The sequence below is a fragment of the Rhinolophus hipposideros genome (assembly GCF_964194185.1).
Source record: "Rhinolophus hipposideros genome assembly, chromosome: 16".
In the NCBI taxonomy this organism is placed as follows: Eukaryota; Metazoa; Chordata; class Mammalia; order Chiroptera; family Rhinolophidae; genus Rhinolophus; species Rhinolophus hipposideros.
This window is the reverse complement of record NC_138062.1, coordinates 36,883,219-36,903,051: the sequence shown is the minus strand read 5'-3', so window position 1 is coordinate 36,903,051 and position 19,833 is coordinate 36,883,219. Positions and strand designations below refer to the sequence as shown.

The 19,833-nt window shown below is 33.2% G+C and overlaps 2 protein-coding genes across 2 annotated transcripts in view; one reads left to right on the top strand and one right to left on the bottom strand.

The window, feature by feature from the left end:
* Window positions 1-3,068, top strand: part of ANXA10 (annexin A10) — a gene marked incomplete at both ends in the record, with an annotated part of 40,263 nt that extends 37,195 nt beyond the window's left edge. Inside the window, 2 exons of the mRNA XM_081077371.1 lie at window positions 892-1,014; window positions 3,000-3,068. Of these exons, the coding sequence (XP_080933497.1) occupies window positions 892-1,014; window positions 3,000-3,068 (192 nt within the window). The remainder of the gene's footprint in view (window positions 1-891; window positions 1,015-2,999) is intronic.
* A 2,111-nt stretch (window positions 3,069-5,179) lies between these two features.
* The window catches only part of LOC308509197 (putative ATP-dependent RNA helicase DDX60), a gene marked incomplete at both ends in the record, with an annotated part of 70,641 nt that continues 55,987 nt past the window's right edge, over window positions 5,180-19,833 (bottom strand). The window contains 6 exons of the mRNA XM_081076950.1: window positions 5,180-5,285; window positions 5,374-5,436; window positions 11,155-11,306; window positions 12,579-12,721; window positions 15,904-16,051; window positions 18,256-18,377. Of these exons, the coding sequence (XP_080933076.1) occupies window positions 5,180-5,285; window positions 5,374-5,436; window positions 11,155-11,306; window positions 12,579-12,721; window positions 15,904-16,051; window positions 18,256-18,377 (734 nt within the window). The remainder of the gene's footprint in view (window positions 5,286-5,373; window positions 5,437-11,154; window positions 11,307-12,578; window positions 12,722-15,903; window positions 16,052-18,255; window positions 18,378-19,833) is intronic.

Here is a 19,833-nt window from a genome sequence, read left to right as displayed (position 1 = left end):
AGGTAAAGAGGAGGATTGTATATTTAAGAAATCAAACTTTTGATATCTGAGGCCTTCAAATGTAAAATATTGGTGGTGTTTCACCACTCCTGACCACGGAAAATCTCTGTGTTTTTCTCCAGTGGATTGTAAGTGAATGACATACAACTTACATATGGAAACTTGGTTAGATCATTCATTTTAATCACGTCAAATAATGGAAAGCTTTTTAGTGAGTCTATCAAATGTTAATTTATGCTTACCAGCCACTGGGTGTCACTAGTACTCCACCAGAAAAGACGATTTGAAATTTATTCATGACGCAGTGTTCGTTCTGGAGCTAGTACACAGAAATGGTTTGATGTAAATTTTTCAGTATTTGAGTTTCAATCAGCAAACATTTCAAGTACTTGGAATTTTTATAATCTTCCATAATAGACACGAAAAAAATAAAAATGTAATTGTTGTCTTAGATATATCAGTCTTCATCTAACAGAGTTCAGAATCCCCTCCTACTCCCCAACTCCTTCCCACAACCTCTCCCCGCTCACACACTAAGAAGTTTTATGGAAGAAGAAGCAACTATTGCAGAATCAGGGTGAAAGAAATGATGATAAGGGCCAGCAGCAAGTCAGTGGCACTGGAAATAGAGATTACAGAACATTTAAGAAGTAAAATAGGTCAAATATTTCATTGTATGTACATAGTAAGAGAAGGATGACTCTCAGAATGTGACTTGGGCACCCACCCACCACCATCACCAAATGGCGCTGCCAGTGTCTGAGGGATACAGGAGAAAGAGCAAATTGCTACGGAAAAGGGGATGAGTCTATTTTAGAAAGATTAACTGTAAGGTACGATTTTTCTCATTGCTTGCTCCTCCCCCCCCCCGCCCTTTTCTATATATTTTAGGACTTTGGTTTCCATAATAAAACCGTAATCAGGATTCTAATTGCCAGAAGTGAAATAGACCTGATGACCATAAGGAAACGATACAAAGAGAGATATGGAAAATCCCTGTTTCATGATATCAAAGTAAGTCTCCCACACATGATTTATTTTGACCCATAGTTTGTCCTATTGGAAAATGAAATAACAGCTTTAATTTAAATGACTTCATGTTAGAATCTGAAAAGTTAAATGTTCTGACGAGGGTAATAATCTCCTTCAGTATATCAGACAGCTGTCGGGGCATCAATAGTGCTAACAGGAAATCCCTTCGCGTCCGTGACAGAACTTATTCCTCTTTCATGTGTTTTAAGCAAAAATCATGGATATAGTCACGTAAACCGTTCATCCCTAATTGTGTAATTGCTCTCTACGAGCTAAATTCTGAAGTATGATCAGCATTGAGAAAAATACATTTTGCAACAAGACCACCTCAACCGTGAAGAGGCTTCTTAGATCAGTTCACCTGTCCTCTCATATTGTCAGAGAAGATGAGGTAGCCAATCAATTTAGATGAATTTAACATTGGTACTTGAGTCAAATTCTATGTATCCCTGTCCCTTTCGCCTTTGAAGGACAAAGAACAATGATTCAGAAGTAAACAAGCCGGTTTCATCATTCCAATATGTCTAAACTTTACCCTGCATTTTGATAAGACCTAGCAAAGAATTATCAGACTACATAGAACCACTTGTGAAAATGCTTGATCCCTTTTACAAAAAAAAAAAAAAAAAAAAAAAAAAAAAATTATAAAGCATTTCAAGATGGCACCAGTACAGCATTAAAGGAAACACGAGACCCTGAGACTGTATCTCAACTTCTGTTTCTCACATACCTATGCTGTTACCTTGCTCGCATTGTTTTCCATTGAAATTTTCAATTGCACAGATTTTTCGTTCATTGAAAGAGTGATCCAGAAGCAACTCGACAACCCAAAGACCAAGATACCACAAAAACTAGAAAGCCTTGTAGGCCTTTGGGTAGCCAAAGAGTTTTCTAAGAGGAAGAGTTGATGGACCACTTAGTAGTTAAGAGAAGTGTTACTTCTGTTTCTTTGATAAAACTCTCCTTACATCACCTTCAAAACCCTAAACTTTTAGTTATGATAAATATTTCTCATTGAGAAATATGTGTCATTACTCATTTTTTAAATCAATAAACTAATTCTAGTACAATTACTGCAAATAATCACAGCCACCTCAAAATTTAATATTTACATGTTAATGCAACTTTATTATATGGATTTAAACCAGTAAATTATAATTACATGACATTGTATAAGAGAACATGAATATGATAGTTGATTTTTAACAAAGATAGGCTTTAGAATTCCATTTATTACTATCATTGTTTTGAAAAACTTATTAACTATAGAAGACCATAAAAAAGGACAAAAATTACCCTAATTTTCCACCACAGATAACCAGTAATAAAATTTGTCATAGGTGCTTTGTCTTTTTAAAAAATAAATATAAACATTAATATATTTTACTACTTAAAGGAATATTTTTTTGTATAAGTTGTAAGGTACATAAACTATCCTGCTTACTATGTATTGATTTTTAATTTTTCACTATTATACATAATATTATGGTGTATATTTTTAAGCATAATTCTTTGTGCTCATCGATAATTGATAATTATTTCCTTAAAGTAGGATATATTTCTTAAAGTAGAATTACTACATTAATGAATATAAACATTTGTATGTCTTTTTAAGGCATATTATCAATCTGCCCTCCAGGCACTACACTGATTTATAGCAATAATATCAGGACACTTTTCTAAAGTTGAGGAGATTTAATTCTACTGTAAGTTGTTCCGCTTATAAATACACATTAGAGTTCAATCATCTTTGTATAATCCCCATTCCATTGACTATAATTATGGTATTATTTTTCAATAACTTTCACTGGGAATAGTCCTCAGGACATATTATATGTTTAAATGAAAAAGTAAATAATTTTGGAAAAGCAAATGGCCCATGGGTCTTTCCCACTATAGCTCAGAGAAATTACGGTTCTTTTTAGAAATACTATAACATTTTATTTCGAATACATTTTTCTTTCCAGAATTTTGCTTCAGGGCATTATGAGAAAGCTCTGCTTGCCATCTGTGCTGGGGATGCTGAAGACTACTAGATCAGGGGAAGGATTTGGAGGACTGTGCACTCCTTTGTCATGTCAAAATTTAGATTTTTTTCATAAATTTGCATTGTTAGTAGCCTTGCAACAAAACGACAGAATCTTATTTCCTTTTCTATCTTTAAAATTCTTCTAAGCCAAAGAAAACTGTATTGATAAATTTATGAGATTGGATTTTCACTTAATCTCTAAATCAACCATTCATTAAATTGTGTTTAATGAAATCCTAAGAAAATATACTGCACTGAATTAGATTTTATGGAAATGTGAACCATCAAGTCCCTACAACAGGAGACTGCTTACAGCTGTCCTTAGCATGCTTTGAGAGACCAACGAAAACACAGTGTGTGGCCATGCCCCTTAGAAGAATTGTCAAGAATTGTACAAATGGAATAAAGCTAAAGTGAACATTCTGTCAAAGAAAATAAAGGTATAAAACAGCAAAATGCAGTCAGATATATTCTTTTCAGACTTACATGTGCAGGAGACTTGGATGTAAAAAGAGGGGTGTGTGTGTGTGTGTGTGTGTGTGTGTGTGTGTGTGTGTGTGTGTGATAATCACTCTAATAAAGGCATTTTTTTCTATGTTGGTACCTAATCAAACACTTGCCCATTGAATTTGTCTTCACTTCTTAACAACAACATCAAAGTCTTTTTGAAGTTATTAGCTTTGTGCCATCAGCAGAGCCTAGAACCTTGTGTGTGTCAACATTCAGTCAATTAGACACAGCAAAAGAAAAATACTCACTGAGGTCAGATTTGGGGAAAAATCTAGACTAATGCCACAGTCTAGCCGAGAATAAAAGCAGAGATAGGGATGGATGAGTCCACAAAAGAGGGCTCCCAACATAAGCAAGGAGCAACACAAAAACTGAGATCATAGAAAGCAGAGATTAAATGATGTCAGGCCAGGGAAATAAGAACATAGATGCAATAAATGTAGATAAACTGGTGAAGCTGATAGAGGTGCTTTATTCCTCACAGAAGAGTTTTCAATAGCCTATAGCCAATTCCCTATGTTTCTACTGGTCTCAAGGAAAAATGAAAAATGTACTCAGAACCTGGTGTCTAATGGGAAGAATAACATAAGACATTTAGCACACCATGATTGGGTACAACATGAGACATTTCAGACTTCCGAAGTCATCTTCATGACATCAACTTACTGCTATGGTATATGATGTATGTCACTGTAAATTGGGTTTGGTATCTATTTTTTAAAAAAAAAAAATCACATTTCAAGCCTAAAGTAGTACTTGTTTGAGACATTTGGAGTAGCCATTATAGAAGCTAAAATTCTTAGGAGAAAAATGTTGCTAGAGTTCCCGATGAGAATTTCGATAAAAACTTTCCTCACCAGGACATCTTTCTATAAGTTGTCAATAAACGGTGAGGACTGTACTTTAGCTAGGTAATGTATTTTATTTCTTTTACACAGCATGAAAATCAAATCAAAAAGAAATCTGGACTTAGATAATGAGAGACTTTATTTGAAAAGACTTGCAATGAGCAGAGAGGCCTATTGCAATAGTGAAAGGTGGGGGACTTGGGTAATGCAGTCAGAAAACACTCTGACTGAGATTTTCAGGGGACTCGAACATCAGCCAGGAAAGATTTTTAATGTATCGGGATGAGAAAACAAGGCTAGAAATAATCAGATGTGAGGGAATGGGGTCAATGTGTAGTGTGATTGGACAGTTGATCTGGGAATGTCTTGGGCTGACATTCCCAGTCACAGTTGATCTGAGATTTGGACAGTTGATCTGAGAATACCTCCAGGTAGTTTTAAGGAGGAGCCTAAGGATTAAAGTTTAGAACCTGTAGCGAGGGGAGAAACCTGACTATAGTTGGTTATGTTAGCTGACATCCTGTCCAAATTGCTCTTCAGGGGAAAACAGCATAGCTAATCATTTATGAAACAAAGACTGGGAATTTGGAGGGTGTGTTGAGGATTGGAATCGGTTTACAAGGGAGTCTTCTGCAAGTCTAAGTCATATAAAAAAGAGTGGTTCTTTGCAGTAATCCATTTCCTGAAACACAAAAGGGCAGGCCATTTCTTGACCATTTTTGTTTCCTAGGAGCACAGCACTGGGTGAAATTTAACATTATTAGTCTATTTTCTTCCCAAGTTTTTTCTTGAATTCGTCACTTAGTTGTTTAAATGCTAACACAACGTTGTCGTCTTCATCATCACATAATTCACTTAGTGAAATCCTGCAAAAGATTAAGTGTTTAAGTTACTACCATTGTTATTTGTACTTAATGGTTACGTGATCTTCAAAAGCAGAAATGTTTACTATACCTGATTGATTGAATAGCAAGTGCGAAACTTCTTATTAAATTAAAAGCATCGCCCATATTTAACCTATAGAAAAAGAAGTAACAGTTAAAGGAATACATTTATTAGTGATGTATTATCAATCTATAGTAAAGGAAATAATAAATAACGATGGAATTGCTGGCTCTTCCAGAGACAAAATAAAAACAGATATGAAAAGACTGAAGAGAAGTGTTTGTATCCTTTACATCCAGTATTTTACTATGCTCATTTTAGCCCTGAATTGACTAAGCTAGTAAAGAGGCTGATCATTTGTCTAAATATATGACTCGTAGTGCATTTATATTGTAGCACATTATTCTTGCCAAAGCAAAGTATTTCATAAATGTTTAAAACAGTGCCAAATATATGTGATGTCACAGAAAATGGCAGAGTAGGCAGCTCCAAGGGCCCATCTCTCCATAGAAACATCAGGAAAAAAAGAAAAGAAAAATCAAGCAACAACTGTCAGAATCAATTTTATAAGAAAACAGTCAAAGGTTTAACTTGAATCATGAAAAAGGTTAGACAAGGTAGGAAAGCTTTGTAACATTTTTATTTGCCCTTTCCCCTCTCTCCTTCCAGTTTATGGTCAGTCCTGAAGACAGCATCCTATGTCCCCAATGTGGCCTTGATCCCTAGCTAGCCTTAATTAATTAATAAGAAACGTTTTATCTGTCCCTTTTAAGCTGTCTGGAGCTAGCTAAAGGATTGAGGTGAGGCACGTGCTTGGCTGTGTTTTGCCTAGCACAGAACTCACTAAGGGAGGAAAAATGGTAAGGCAAAGGAACCACTTGCAGCTGCTTTGGGCAAAAGGGTACATTTGAATCAATACACTAAGTAATGAGAATCTTTGAGAAAAATCTGGGAAAGAGTACCCACATATGTTGAGTAATTTAGAAAGCCATACTCAAGTGTAGGGCAGGATGCATGCTCAGAAAAGACCTCAACTTTCACCTCTAGCTGGTCCCTAGGATTAGTGCAAGATAGAGACGCAGGGTAAAGCATCTCTTACCCTGAGTTACAAGTGGACTAAGTGCTGAAAGGAGGTTCCCAGCACAGAGCCAATCTGTAAAGAATGGAAGACTTTTTTTTTTTCATTTTTCTCCTCCTCCTCCTCTGCTTTCTTCTCTTCCTTCTTCTCTACCTCTTCTTCCTCCTCCTTCTGTTCTCTTTCTTTCTCTCTGCCCCCCATCCTCCCTTCCCTCCCTGTCTCTCTCTTTCTCTTCTTGTGTTCAAAGAAATCTCTGTCAATACAGTGGCTGTACACAACTAAAGAAATAAGAACTTCGGAGATCACACATGATGAATACAGACTTTATAAAAACAGTTTAGAAAAGTCACTAAATGAAACAACAGCGATGGTGGGCAGTTGGAAACAAAAACAACAAACCCTAAAAGGGAGAAAATTCCAGAATTACCATATTATAATATTCAAAATGTACAGTTCTCAAAAAAAATTTTGAAGCATGAAAATAAACAAGAAAGTGTGCCTATTGAGATAAAATTATCAGAAACTATCCCTGAGGGAGAAAAAAAATGGTATAAGACATATAAAAAATAAATACCAACATAGCAAAAGTAAGTCCTTCCTTATCAGTAATTATTTTAAATGTAAATGAAATTAAATTATCCAATGAAAAGATAAAGACTGGCTGAAAAGATTAAAAATAAACAGGATCCAACTATATACTGTCTGTAAGAGACTTACTTTAGGTCTTAAAACAAAAAGATATTGGGAGTAAAAGGATGAAAAAGATAGTCCATGCAAATAGTAAATAAGAGAGCTGGGATGGCTAATACTAATATCAGACTTTAAGTCAAAAACTGTTATAAGAGACAAAAAAATACATTATACATTGATAAAAGGGTTAATTCATCTAGAATATAAAATGATTATAAACATGTGGAGCCAAAGCAACAGAGCCTCCAAATATATGAGGCAAACACTGACAGAATTGAAGAGAGACAGTTCTAAAATAATAATTGAAGACTTTAATACCCCACTTTCAATAATGGATAGAATATCTAGAGCAGAGATCAACAAGGAAATAAATGACTTAAACAACATGATAAACAGCTAGACTTAACAGACATAGTTATATGATTATACCCAACAATAGAATACACATTCTTCTCATGTGTGTATCAAACATTTTCCTGAAGAAATCATATATTAGGCTGCAAAACAAGTTTCAATGTATTTAAAAATACTGAAATCATACCAAGTATCTTTTCAAGCTACAATGAAATGAAGCTACAAGTCATTAACAGAAGGAAAATTGGAAAATTGACAAATATATTTAAGTTAAACAGCACACAATGGATCAAAGATTAAATCACAGGAAAATTAGAAAACATTTAGAAACAAATGACAGTAAAAGCACAACATATCAAAACTATTGACATTCAGAGAAAGCAGTGTGAACGAGAAATTTATGCCAGTTAATATCTATACTGAAAAAGATAAAAATTCTGAAATCAACAACCTAATTTTATACCTTAAGGAATCAGAAAAAGAATGATCTAAAACTTAAGCTAGCAGAAGAAAGGAAATAAAAAAAGATCAGTGTGGTGATAAAATGAAATAGAGAATAGAGAAACAATAAAGAGAATCAATGAAACAAAGTTTGGGTCTCAGAAAAGGTCAACAAAATTGATAAACTTCTACATAGACTGACAAAGAAAAACAAAGAAGATGCAAATAAATAAAACTAGAAATGAATGTAGGGACATTACTACCTATGCTATAGAAACAAAATGAATTATACAAGAGTACTATGAACAACTAACTCTATACCAAAAAATTAGATAATCTGGGTTAAGTGGATACATTCCTAGAAATATACGAATTACCAAAACTGACTCAAAAGAAATAGAAAATCTCATAAAACTTATAACAAGAAATTTAACCAGTTATCAAAAACTTCCCAGCAAAGAGAAGTGTAGACCAGCTGTTTTCACTGGTGAATTCTACCAAACATTTAAAAAATTAATATCAATCATCCTAACTCATTCTATGAGGCATATATTACCCTCATACTAAAACCAGACTAAGACATTACAAGAAAAGAAAACTACAGACCAATATTCCTGATAAATGTAGATGCAAAATTCCTTAACCAAATACCAGCAAACTAAATCCAACAACACATTTAAAAGATTATACACTATGATTTATTGGGCTTTATCCAAGGCCTTATCCCAGGAATGCAAAAAAATATCAACATAAGATAGTCAATCAACATAATACATCAGATTAATAGAATGAAGGAAAAAAGCCACATGATCACCTCAGTTAATGTACACTAAGCACTTATAAAAGTCGTTTTATGATAAAAAAAAAATACCCAGCAAACTAGGAATACAAAAGAACTACCTTAACATGATAAAGGACATTTATGGAAAATCTCACAAATAACATCAAAATGATTTAAAAAAAAAAAACCTGAAAGCTATTTCCTAAGGTCAGGAAAAAAACAAAGATGCCTGCTTATACCACTGCTATTAAATATTTTACTGGAGCAGTTAAGTAAGAAGTAAAAATAAAATAAAATAAATAAAATAAAATATCCAATTGGAAAAGAAGTAAAATTCTCTATTCACAGATGACATGATCCCATATATAGAAAATCCTGAAGAATCCACAAAATAACTATTAGACCTAATAAATAAATTTTGAAAAGTTGTAGACTACAAGATCAACTCTCAAAAATCAGTTGTGCTTCTATACACAAGCAAGTTACTTTCTGAAAAGGATATTATGGAATAAAATCCAGTTTCAGTAGCATCCGAAAAATAAAATACCTAGGAATAAATTTAACCAAACAGGTTAAAGACTTGTACATTGAAAACAACAACATTGTTGAAAGAAATTAAAGAGAACCTAAGAAATAGAAAGACATTTTATGTTTATGGACTGAAAGACTTAATGTTGTTAAGATGAAAATATTACCCAAAGTGATCTACAGATTCATTGCAATCTCTATCAAAATTTTCAAAATTTTCACAGCCTTTTTTGTAGACATGGAAAATACCATCCTCAAATTCATATGGAATTATAAAGTACTTTGAATAGCTAAAACAATTTTGAACACGAAGAACAAAATTGAAGACACACATCTTACTTCAAAAGATATAGTAATCAAAATAATGTGGTCCTGGCATAAGGATAGACATAAAGACTAATGGAATAGAACTGAGAGTTCAGAAATAAACCCACACATCTATAGTCAGTTGACTTTGACCAAGTGCCAAGACCATTCCATGGGGAAGGAATTCAAAAACTGGTGCTGGGAAAACTGTATACCCACATGCAAATGAATGAAATTGGACCTTATCTCATTTCATATATCAAAATGTATTCAAAATGGATTAAAAACCTAAATGTAAGAGCCAAAACTATAACACTCTTAGAAGAAAAATAAGGATAAATCTTCATGACCTTGGATTTGTGAATGGATTTTTAGATATGATACCAGAAGTATTATGTTGGTCCAAAAGTAATTGTGGTTTTTTTCAATGATTTTAACCTTTCAAACTGCAATTACTTCTGCACCAACCTAATATAAGCAACAGAAGAAAAAATAGGTTGGTTGGACTTTACCAAAAATTAAAAACTTTTGTGTATCAAGAGACATTATGAAGAAAATGAAAAGCTAACTTACAGAAAAGGAGAAAATATTTGCAAATCATATATTTGGTAAAGATCTAGTATCCAAAATATATAAAGATCATCTACAACTCAAGAACAAAAGGAAAACAACACAATTTAAATATGGGCAAAAAGTTTGAATAGACATTTCTCCAAAAATATATACATCTTTTCATAATGAAAAGATGCTCAACATCATTAGTGTTTAGGGAAATGCACATGAAAACAACAGGGAGGTATATATCATTTCACACCCACTAGAATGGTATATATATAAAACAAGTATTATGTGGTTATGGAGAAATTAGAAGCCTTGTGCATTACTGGTGGCAATATTAAATAATTCAATTGCTGTGGGGAATATTTCAGCAGCTTCTTAAAAAATTAAATACAAGGTTACTATATGACCCAGCAATTCTTCTCCTAGGTATATACCCAGAAGAATTGAAAACACGCACTCAAACAAATAAATGTACATGCATGTTCATAGCAGCACCATTCACAATAACCAAAAGTTTAAACAACCCAAATGTTCATCACCTGGATAAAAAAATAATATATACACATATAATGGGACATTATTCAGCTATAAAAAGGAGTGAAGTACTGATAAGGCTACAATCTGAGATGTTATAGTGAAGGAAATCAGACACAAAAGTTCACATAATTGTATGATTCCATTTACTTTAAATATTCAGACTAGGTCTATCCATAGAGACAGAGAGCAGATTGGTAGTTGCCAGAGGTTGGAAGAAGGAAGGAGTGAGAGTTACTGCATAACGGGCACAAATTTTCCCTTGGGGTTAATGGCAATGTTTAGCAACTAGATAGAGGTGGTTGTTGCACAGAATTATGAAAGTACCAAATGTCGCTGAATTGTTCACTTTAATATGGTTAATTTTATGTGATGTGAAGATCACATAGATAATAATAATAGTAATAATAATAAACAGCATTTTAAAAATAGTTCCACGTAAACTGCATCTTCATGACTCTTCTTAAATTACTGTCTTAAAAGTATCTTTATAAATCAGAATGCCACAGCACAATAAATGTCAATTACACAAGGACACCTATGTCTGTAAGGAGAGTTAAAATAGAAAAGGTCCTACCGATTATCCAAAGTAAGTGCTGACAGGGAACCGGTTTTGTAGAAGTTCAACACATAACCATTCAGCGGACACTTCCTTCCATTCTGATCACGTTTTTCCAAGCAAAGTATAGGAATATTTTTATCATTCACATCAATTGTTCGGAACATTGCCTGAGGAAGCAGACATTTTAGATTATGAGGATTTTTCTTTTCATATATGCTATAAAATTTGATTACTTTTGTTCATTACATCCAGCTAGCTAAAACAATAACCCAATATATTTTAATGAAATATTGTCAAATGTTATGTGTATTAAGCTTCTCCAAACTTTAATTTAAATAACCAAATAAAATCGGTAAAAATATCAATATTCAAAATATTAAAATTATTTTTGAAATCACAAGAATGCTACCTGTAATTTATTCAGAATATGAAGTTACATACTCACTTTACAACCTTAGAAATATACTACAAATATTTTTTTAAAAATTCATTGTGATATATAGATGACGTGTTACAGAATTGTACTCCCGAAACCCATGTAACTTTACTAACAATTGTCACCCCAATAAACTTTAATTTAAAAAAAAATCATTTTTTCCAAAAAACATTTGCGAGCTTACGAACATGTATCAGCTACACATAACTGTGATAGTGCTTGTTGTTTTTTTCCGTACACATCTATTTTTTCCTTTCAAGATAAAAGTACCTGATTTTGGTCAATGGTATAGTAACAGTCATTGTAATTTATTTTCCATCAACATGCCATGGATAAGCCGTCACAGGTCCAGGTAAGACAGGCAGTCTCATTATTCCCAGACACGTGGGGCAGTAAACAAAGTGGCTCTTGTGTCCATTTTTAAAAATTTGATATATATTTATTGAGGTTCTATTCTGTACCAAACATCAATTTTAGGTGCAGGGATCACATAAATGAAGACAAACACAAACTGCCCTCAGATGGGTTAGACCAGGGCTTCTCCAATATTAATGTGCATTCTGAACTCAGTAGTTCTGAGATAGCTCCCAAGGTTCATCATTTCTGACAGGTGATACTGAGGTTGCTGCTCTCGGTTCACACCTGGAGTGTGAAGGGTTTATGCTATAGTGATTCACACAGTGAGATAATTGATACAAGATTTTTAATCTAGAAAGTCACATTCTTTTCCTTACTTAATTCAATTTTTCTATTTTAAAACTACCCAATTAATGAAAGAAAAAATTATTATATATATAATATATATATTATATAATATATATATATAATATATAATAAAATATAATATATTTTTTCCACTTCAGTGAAAAGTACTACTAGTATAAAATAAGAGTAAGATGGTTTTGTTTTACTGGACACGTAGCTAGTATTATAATCACATAAAAATTATTTTTCTTAAATGATTAACAGGATAAAAGAGAGTTTCACACCAAAATTTACATACATCATTTACCACATCAATATCAAATAAATCTTGATCAGTTATATTTGACAGGCAAGCAAATGGAGAAACAGCAGTTCTGCTCTCAATTCCAGGCATCAAATGAGAGACCAATTCAGACTCTTCATATTCTTTACCTGAAAAGTCTAATAAGAGATTAATTGGAAAATCAAATAAGAATATAATTGAAAATTGTTCTCCCATAAAACACCAATTATTTAAAACAAATTGTATGTGTTTATACCATTATTACTAGGCAAATTGTTGAAATTTGCTTAAAGGAAAATATTTAAGATGAAAATTTAAGGATTGTATTGCTGGATCATCACTCGGAAGGCTTTCTTCTAAAATCAAAATTATTCTGGAATCTGCTAGTGGTTCTATTATTTGTAACTATTAATTGGTCCAACTGGGTAATTCCATGTCTATCCTCTCAGAAATTAGACACTATTTACAAATCAGGAAACTTGCTTCAATGGACACTAGTGGATCTGAGAATCCAAAATCAAAACCCAGTACCATCCAACTGTCCTTTAAAACAAATTTTGTTATCAATTATTCCTCTCAAGATGCTACGGAGCTACAAAAACTGCAAAATTTCTCATAATAAAGTTAAAATGTACATCATTGCCCACTTTCTTATGCTAATTCTCATATTCATATTTCAACAGAAGGGAAGGAATTCCTACTTTACTCACAAGGAGACAAAATTAATAGAAGGACATTTTGAGGTCTTGTGGAGCTCACTCATGTCACCCTAGGCCTGAGTGGTGAATTTGGGAAAAGGAGCTAATGCTATGTACATCTCAAATAGTTATCTATCTTATCTGTCTATCGATCCATCCATCCATCCATCCATCCATCCATCCATCCATCCATCCATCTGTCTATCTATCTGTCATCTATCTATCATCTTCCCACCTTCTTTCCTCCATTTCTTCCTTCCTTTCTTCTCTTCTTTCTCTGAGAATAACACTCTTGTTTCTGTGTCTCATTGTTTCCATTTGAATCACTCACTGTCTCTTTTCTGTTGCTCTCTATGCCTCTCTTGGTCTGTCAAGTTTGTTCATTTTTACTCTCCACTTTCTCTGCATTGTTGTGTCTCTTTTTTCTGTCTCACTCTGTTAGTTTGTTTATTTTTGTTAATCTCTCTCTTTCTACATCTGTGTCTCTTCTATCTTTCTGTCCATGTGTTTGTCTCTTTGTCTATTTCTGTCTATTTCTAATTCTGTCCCTCTCTCTCCGGTATTTTGGTGTTTCGGTGTTTTTTACCATGTTTGTGTCTCATCTCTTTGTTTTTTTCTCTCCACTTCTCTCTGATTGTCTGTCTCTATGTTTCCTATCTATCATCTATCTCTCTCTCTCTCTCTCTCTCTCTCTCTCTCTCTCTATATATATATATATATATATATATTATATATATATATATATATATATATATATATATATATATAATATATATATATCATCTCTATTTCTGTCTTTCCTGTACACACTTCTCTGTGTCTGCCTCTGTCTTTCTGTCCCTTTCTCTCTATTTGTCTTTCAATTTGTTTCAGATCCACCTGATTACTAAGAAGATACATTTTAGTATTCTCTCTATTATGTGTGGTAACTCAGAGGGTAAAATCTATAAGAAAGGAGCATTACTCTCATTTTGGGGACAGGAAGATGCAGCTTCACCAGGGCTATGCTTTCTAAAACACATTTCACTGAAAGTGGAAACCATGTTTTCTAATTCAGTTTCATCCATATTACTGCCTTACTAATTGTTCAGTTGATCCCAAGTTTAGGAGATAACTACAAGGATTTAATGTCTGACCCTTAAGCACCCAAAATTAAATGTATGACTTGAATTTTTAATAAGTAACTCTGCAATTTTTAACAATTACAACTTTGTGGTTTAACATAAAACTTTGTTTTTTAATACAACCCAAATTTGTAATCTTACAGTTCTGGAAATCAGATGTCTGAAATGGGTATCACTAGGCTAAAACCAAGGTGTATGCAGAGCTATGTTTGTTATTTCTGAAAAGTTCTAGGAGAGAATCTATTCCTTGCCTTCCCCAGCTTCTAGGGGCTGCTGTATAGCCTTTGGCAGGTGGCCTCCTTTTATGTTCAAAGCCAGAGATGGTTGGTCAAATCTTTCTCACATCACATCTCTCTAACACTGATTCTTCTGCCTCCCCTCTTCACTTATAAAGGTCCTTATGATTACCTTAGGTCCACATAGATAATTCAGGATAACCTCCCCATTTCAAGGTTCGATGATTTGAAAATTCAATTCAATCTGCAATCTTAGTTCCCCCTTTGCTACATAACAGTACATACTCACAGGTTCCCAAGATTAGGACCCAGACATCTTCGGAGGGGGAGGGGGATTTTAAATCTGTCTACCACAGAAATCATCTCAGAGTAAAACAGAGAAGAAAGATATTTGTATTCACCCTTCCAAGTCCCTAGTGTAGAAAATTGCCTGGGAACATTTAGGTTCTTTGCTACAAAGTCGACTTATTATTAGCTAATTTCTCCTTCTATGGTAAAATAAGCTGACCATTTTCTCTTTGTCCTTCATAAATCTTCAGCATCCCGATATAATAATCTATCCAGAAATACAAATAAAACAAATCAACCTTACTGCTTTATTTTTTTTCCCTTGCTTCCTCTGGAAGTGGGTAAAATAGAATTCTGCCACCTTCCCTTTTCCTCTTAGCTCTCTCTCCTGTCATCTCATCTTAGGGCACTGAGTCTTTTCTCTACTTCTAATCCCTTTACTTTATCTGGCATACATTGCTGAATTTTCCTTGTATTTGTATTTTCCTTTTTTACTTATCCTGTCCTTTCCTCAAAGACCTGGGCAAAGAATTAACTTCTTTAATGTCCCCCATAATACTCAAAGAGGTATAACATACAGATAACCACTAATAAATATGCCAATATTAATTTTCTTGTATTTCCAATGTTATTCAGATTTGAAAGTTTAACTAGTTAAGAGCATCAATAGCTATTAAAAGACAAATAGCACCAATAGGAAAGGGGATATTTTTGAATAAATTTAGACCATTGCATAGTCTTTTAACTTAGAATAATACCAGAAAAATATAGAAATATTTTAATCATGTAGTGTCAAACCAAATCTATGATGGTTTAGCTAATTCCAAATAATATATTTTCAGTACATAATTTCACAGTGTAGATCTGAAGGATTATGCTAGTTTCTGGGTTTACTTTCCACAGTATTTTGTCCTTATTTCGTAAAGCTAGTTTTATCTCAAAATATTTGTATTTATTTATTTTTGTTGACTTCACATTCTGTTCACAATCTTACCAATTTCTGAGAGAGGTAGTTGGTATTCTTTTCTCATGTCGGCCAACTTAGAAATTGTTAGGAGAAAGGAACCAAAATTCTTTTGAATTCTGTTATTGTGTTCCTTTACCACATCAGCAAATTCCTTGGGAAGATCATCTAGAATGACCTAGGAACAATGAGACAGATGAATGTAACTATTAGAAAGAGAGAGAGACAGAGACAGAGACAGAGAGAGAGAGAGAGAGAGAGAGAGAAGGAGGAAGGGATGGAGGGAGGGAGGGAAGGAGAGAGGGAGAAAGAAAGGAAAGGAAAGAAAGACAGAAAAAAAGAAAGAGAGAGAGAGAGAGAGAGAGAGAGAGAGAGAGAGAGAGAGAGAGAGAGAGAGAGAGAGAAAGAAAGAAAGAAAGAAAGAAAGAAAGAAAGAAAGAAAGAAAGAAAGAAAGAAAGAAAGAAAGAAAGAAAGAAAATTGTCAAAGTCTGTGAGACACAGGGTCATAATATTTTTTAAAGTTTAGTTGCAAATATGTTTCTAAGCATAAATTATATTAGTTATAAAAATATAAATATAAAAACTAAAATCACATTTGATCCTACCACCCAGGAATATAGGTTATAAAGATTTTGGTATATAATATTTCCTTCCAGTCTTTTATATACAAATTTTGCTGTAGTATTCAGTTTTGTTTTTCTAATGTTTATATTTAACATTATGTCTGGAGTAGTTTCCCATGTCATAGAAAAGATGAATTTTAGTGGCTGCATAATATTGCCACATACAGCTACACTAAAATTCACCTAACCATTCCTTTTTTGTTGGATATATAGGTGGATACAGTTTTCAATCATAAATAATTATGATATGGTTTGAATTGTATCCCTCAAAAAAAAATACATTAAAATCCTATGTCCCAGTACTTCAAACTGTAAAATTATTAGGAAACAGCATCATTGCAGATGAAATTAGTTAAGATGAGGTCATATTAGAGTAGGATGGGTCCCTGATCCAATGACTGGGGGAAATTTGAACACAGAGACGTACACACAGGGAAAATGCCTATGAACAGAAAAGTAGAAACTGGGGTGATGCGTCTACTAGCCAAGAAATGCCAAAGATTGCCAGGAAACCACCAGAAGCTAGGAGAGAGGTGTGGAACAGATATTCCCTCAAGTCTTTAGAGGGAATAAATCCTGTCTGGACTTTTGGCCTCCAAAACTATGAGACAGCAAATTTTAGTTATTTAAGCCACCCAGTTTGTGGTTCTTGGTTATAAGAGCCTAAAGAAAACTAATAAAATATTTTCACATCATTTTTACTTGTATATAAATTCCGAAAAGTAAAAACATCACACTAAAGAATATTTTTAAAGAATATGTCTATTTATAGCCCTGTCAACGTAACTGTTAATTGTAATCTTTGCCATATTAACAAGTAAACTATATTATCTTGTTAATATTCATTTTTTACTATTGCTGGAATTATTTTACATTTCATTTTCTTTGTATGGGAAAGCTATACATTTTGGTAGATCTATTTTGCATTTGAAATAGATCTAGTTTGCATTTGTTAGATCTATTTGCATTAATGACAGTTAACTGTCATTAATTATAATCATTTTCTGTTGATTTTTTTTGGCTCTTTCAGTAGCCAGTCATTGCATCTGTAAATAACAATAATTGCTAAAATAAGAGTTAACACTGATTGAGTGCTTCCTCTGTGCTCAGCACTATTTTAAGCACTTTGCACATATTAATGAATTTAATCTTCATAGCGATCCTTTGAAATTGGTACTATTATGATTCCCAATTTACAGATAGGCAAAAGGCCTGGATAAAGAAATTTGCTCAAGGCTACCTATGTGCTAAGTGGTAGAACTGGAAGGAGTCCAGGAATCTGCCTTTAAATTGCTCTACTGTGCTCCGTGCTCACTATGTTTAACTTTCCCATAGTTAGGTCATATTTTTATTTCTTGCCATTTGGCAATGAGTAGAATTCCCAGAACAATATTTTCAAATCGCTGTTAAACTGAACATTCATGTCTTCTTGTTTCAAATATAAATGTTACTGTGGCAATTATTTTGCCATTGAATGTGGTATTTGAGATCATCTCCAATCTAATAAAATATCTGATGTTACTCTCTTACTAAAATGCTCTCTCAGGAATAAAGTTTTAATTTTTAAATAAGATCTCAATTTTTTCCTCATCTGAGAAGTCATTGTATATCCCAAGATCTGACTGACACATGATGCAAGAAATAACTCTAGTGAATGACATCAAAACTTTGTGATTGGAAAAATACGATTGCATTGTATGTTATCATGGAAAGATTTTACACAAAACTACAAGGTTTGGTACATATTTTTTTCCTTACCACTGAATGAGGAAATCTCTTTTTCAACTTTTTCTCACAGGGAGAAAGATAACGTCTTCCAAACAGATTTGCCAACACCACCACTAAAGTTTCCATCACGTCATTAGAAAATCTCTTCTGGCCTGTTTAAAAGAAAGAGTTTAATTCTTCAAAACATTAGGGAATAAATTTCATCATGTTAGAAATATACTGAGCCAGTTCATCATACGTAAACTTAAAATTTCAAGGTAAGACACATTTCAAAAAGTCATTTTCCACATGTTTGGTGAATTTTTTAAAAACATAAATTACAACATTATAAATATGCAGACTAATTGACCCCCTACTGACACAGATTGTTGGTATCCTAGGATTCATTCTTAGCTGTAGGAACCAAAAAAAAAAAAAAGAATAGCCATTTGTCCTTTAGTTCTGGAATCACCCTGTATTCCAATATATCATGAGCTTAAAACCTTCCCTTTTCTTCTTTAGTTCCTCTCAGTTTTTCCACCTCTCTTCAAAACATACTAGGGAATGAAGGCCTCATGCTGCTTTACAAATTCCTTATGTGCTATCCAAGGCCAAATGTCAACCCACACCCACTCTCTCTTTGGCACACATTACAGAACAAAAAGAGCTCACAACTACTCCTATTGACATGTCTTTGCTCCTGATATTTCTCTCCCTGGAATATTTATTTCCCACATTTCCGTATATCCAACTTCTTACAGTATTTTAGGGACTGAATCTGGAGGGAAAACCTATGTCTAACTCCCAGTTTTTAATCAGCCACAGCATTTAACAGAGCTCCATGCCCACATTGATAGCCACTTCATCACTAATTAATTAGTAAGTGAATGAGTAAATGACATATATTCATTTGATAACTTGGGAACTGCAATAGTATGAAGCTACGACTGCATCACACTATTGGAGAAATGCAGAGCTTTATGAGTAAAGCTCCCAGACTTCACATAAACAAAAAACCCTCAACTTGATGGGCTTATGCTGATAGCATTATGGAAAATTATTTTCAGGTTTTTTTTATTCCTGTAATGTTGTGATACATTACTCAAAGTATTTATATAATAAGTAAAATTAAGTGATTATTTTCTATGATTGTTTCATGGAAAAATATACATTAATATGGATTAAAGTCTCTATTATTTGATGTATTAGTAGTTCTATGGTATATTATATAATAGTATTTTCATTATTTTTTATGCTGTTTGAACCAAAGTTGGTAATTTACTGAAAATAAAACTAACAACGGGATACTAATTTTATATTTCAGTTCTCAGCTGTCTTTATTTGAGTTTGGATCATGTCACATTATTTCTCTCTCTAGCAAATTAAAGTTCATTTTGCTAAAGTTATAGAAAAGTAAAAAAATAATTTATTATTTAGAAAAGGAAATCATTACCGATGACAAAATTATGATGCCAGTATAGTCTTACAGTTTATGTTTGACTTTGAACTATTACCTTCCTATTTGACTATGATACACCTAATGATTAGGAGCAAAATGTGAGGATAACACAAAGAGGCCTATTTTTCATATCAATGAACACATATGAAAAGGACAAATTCATGATTCTA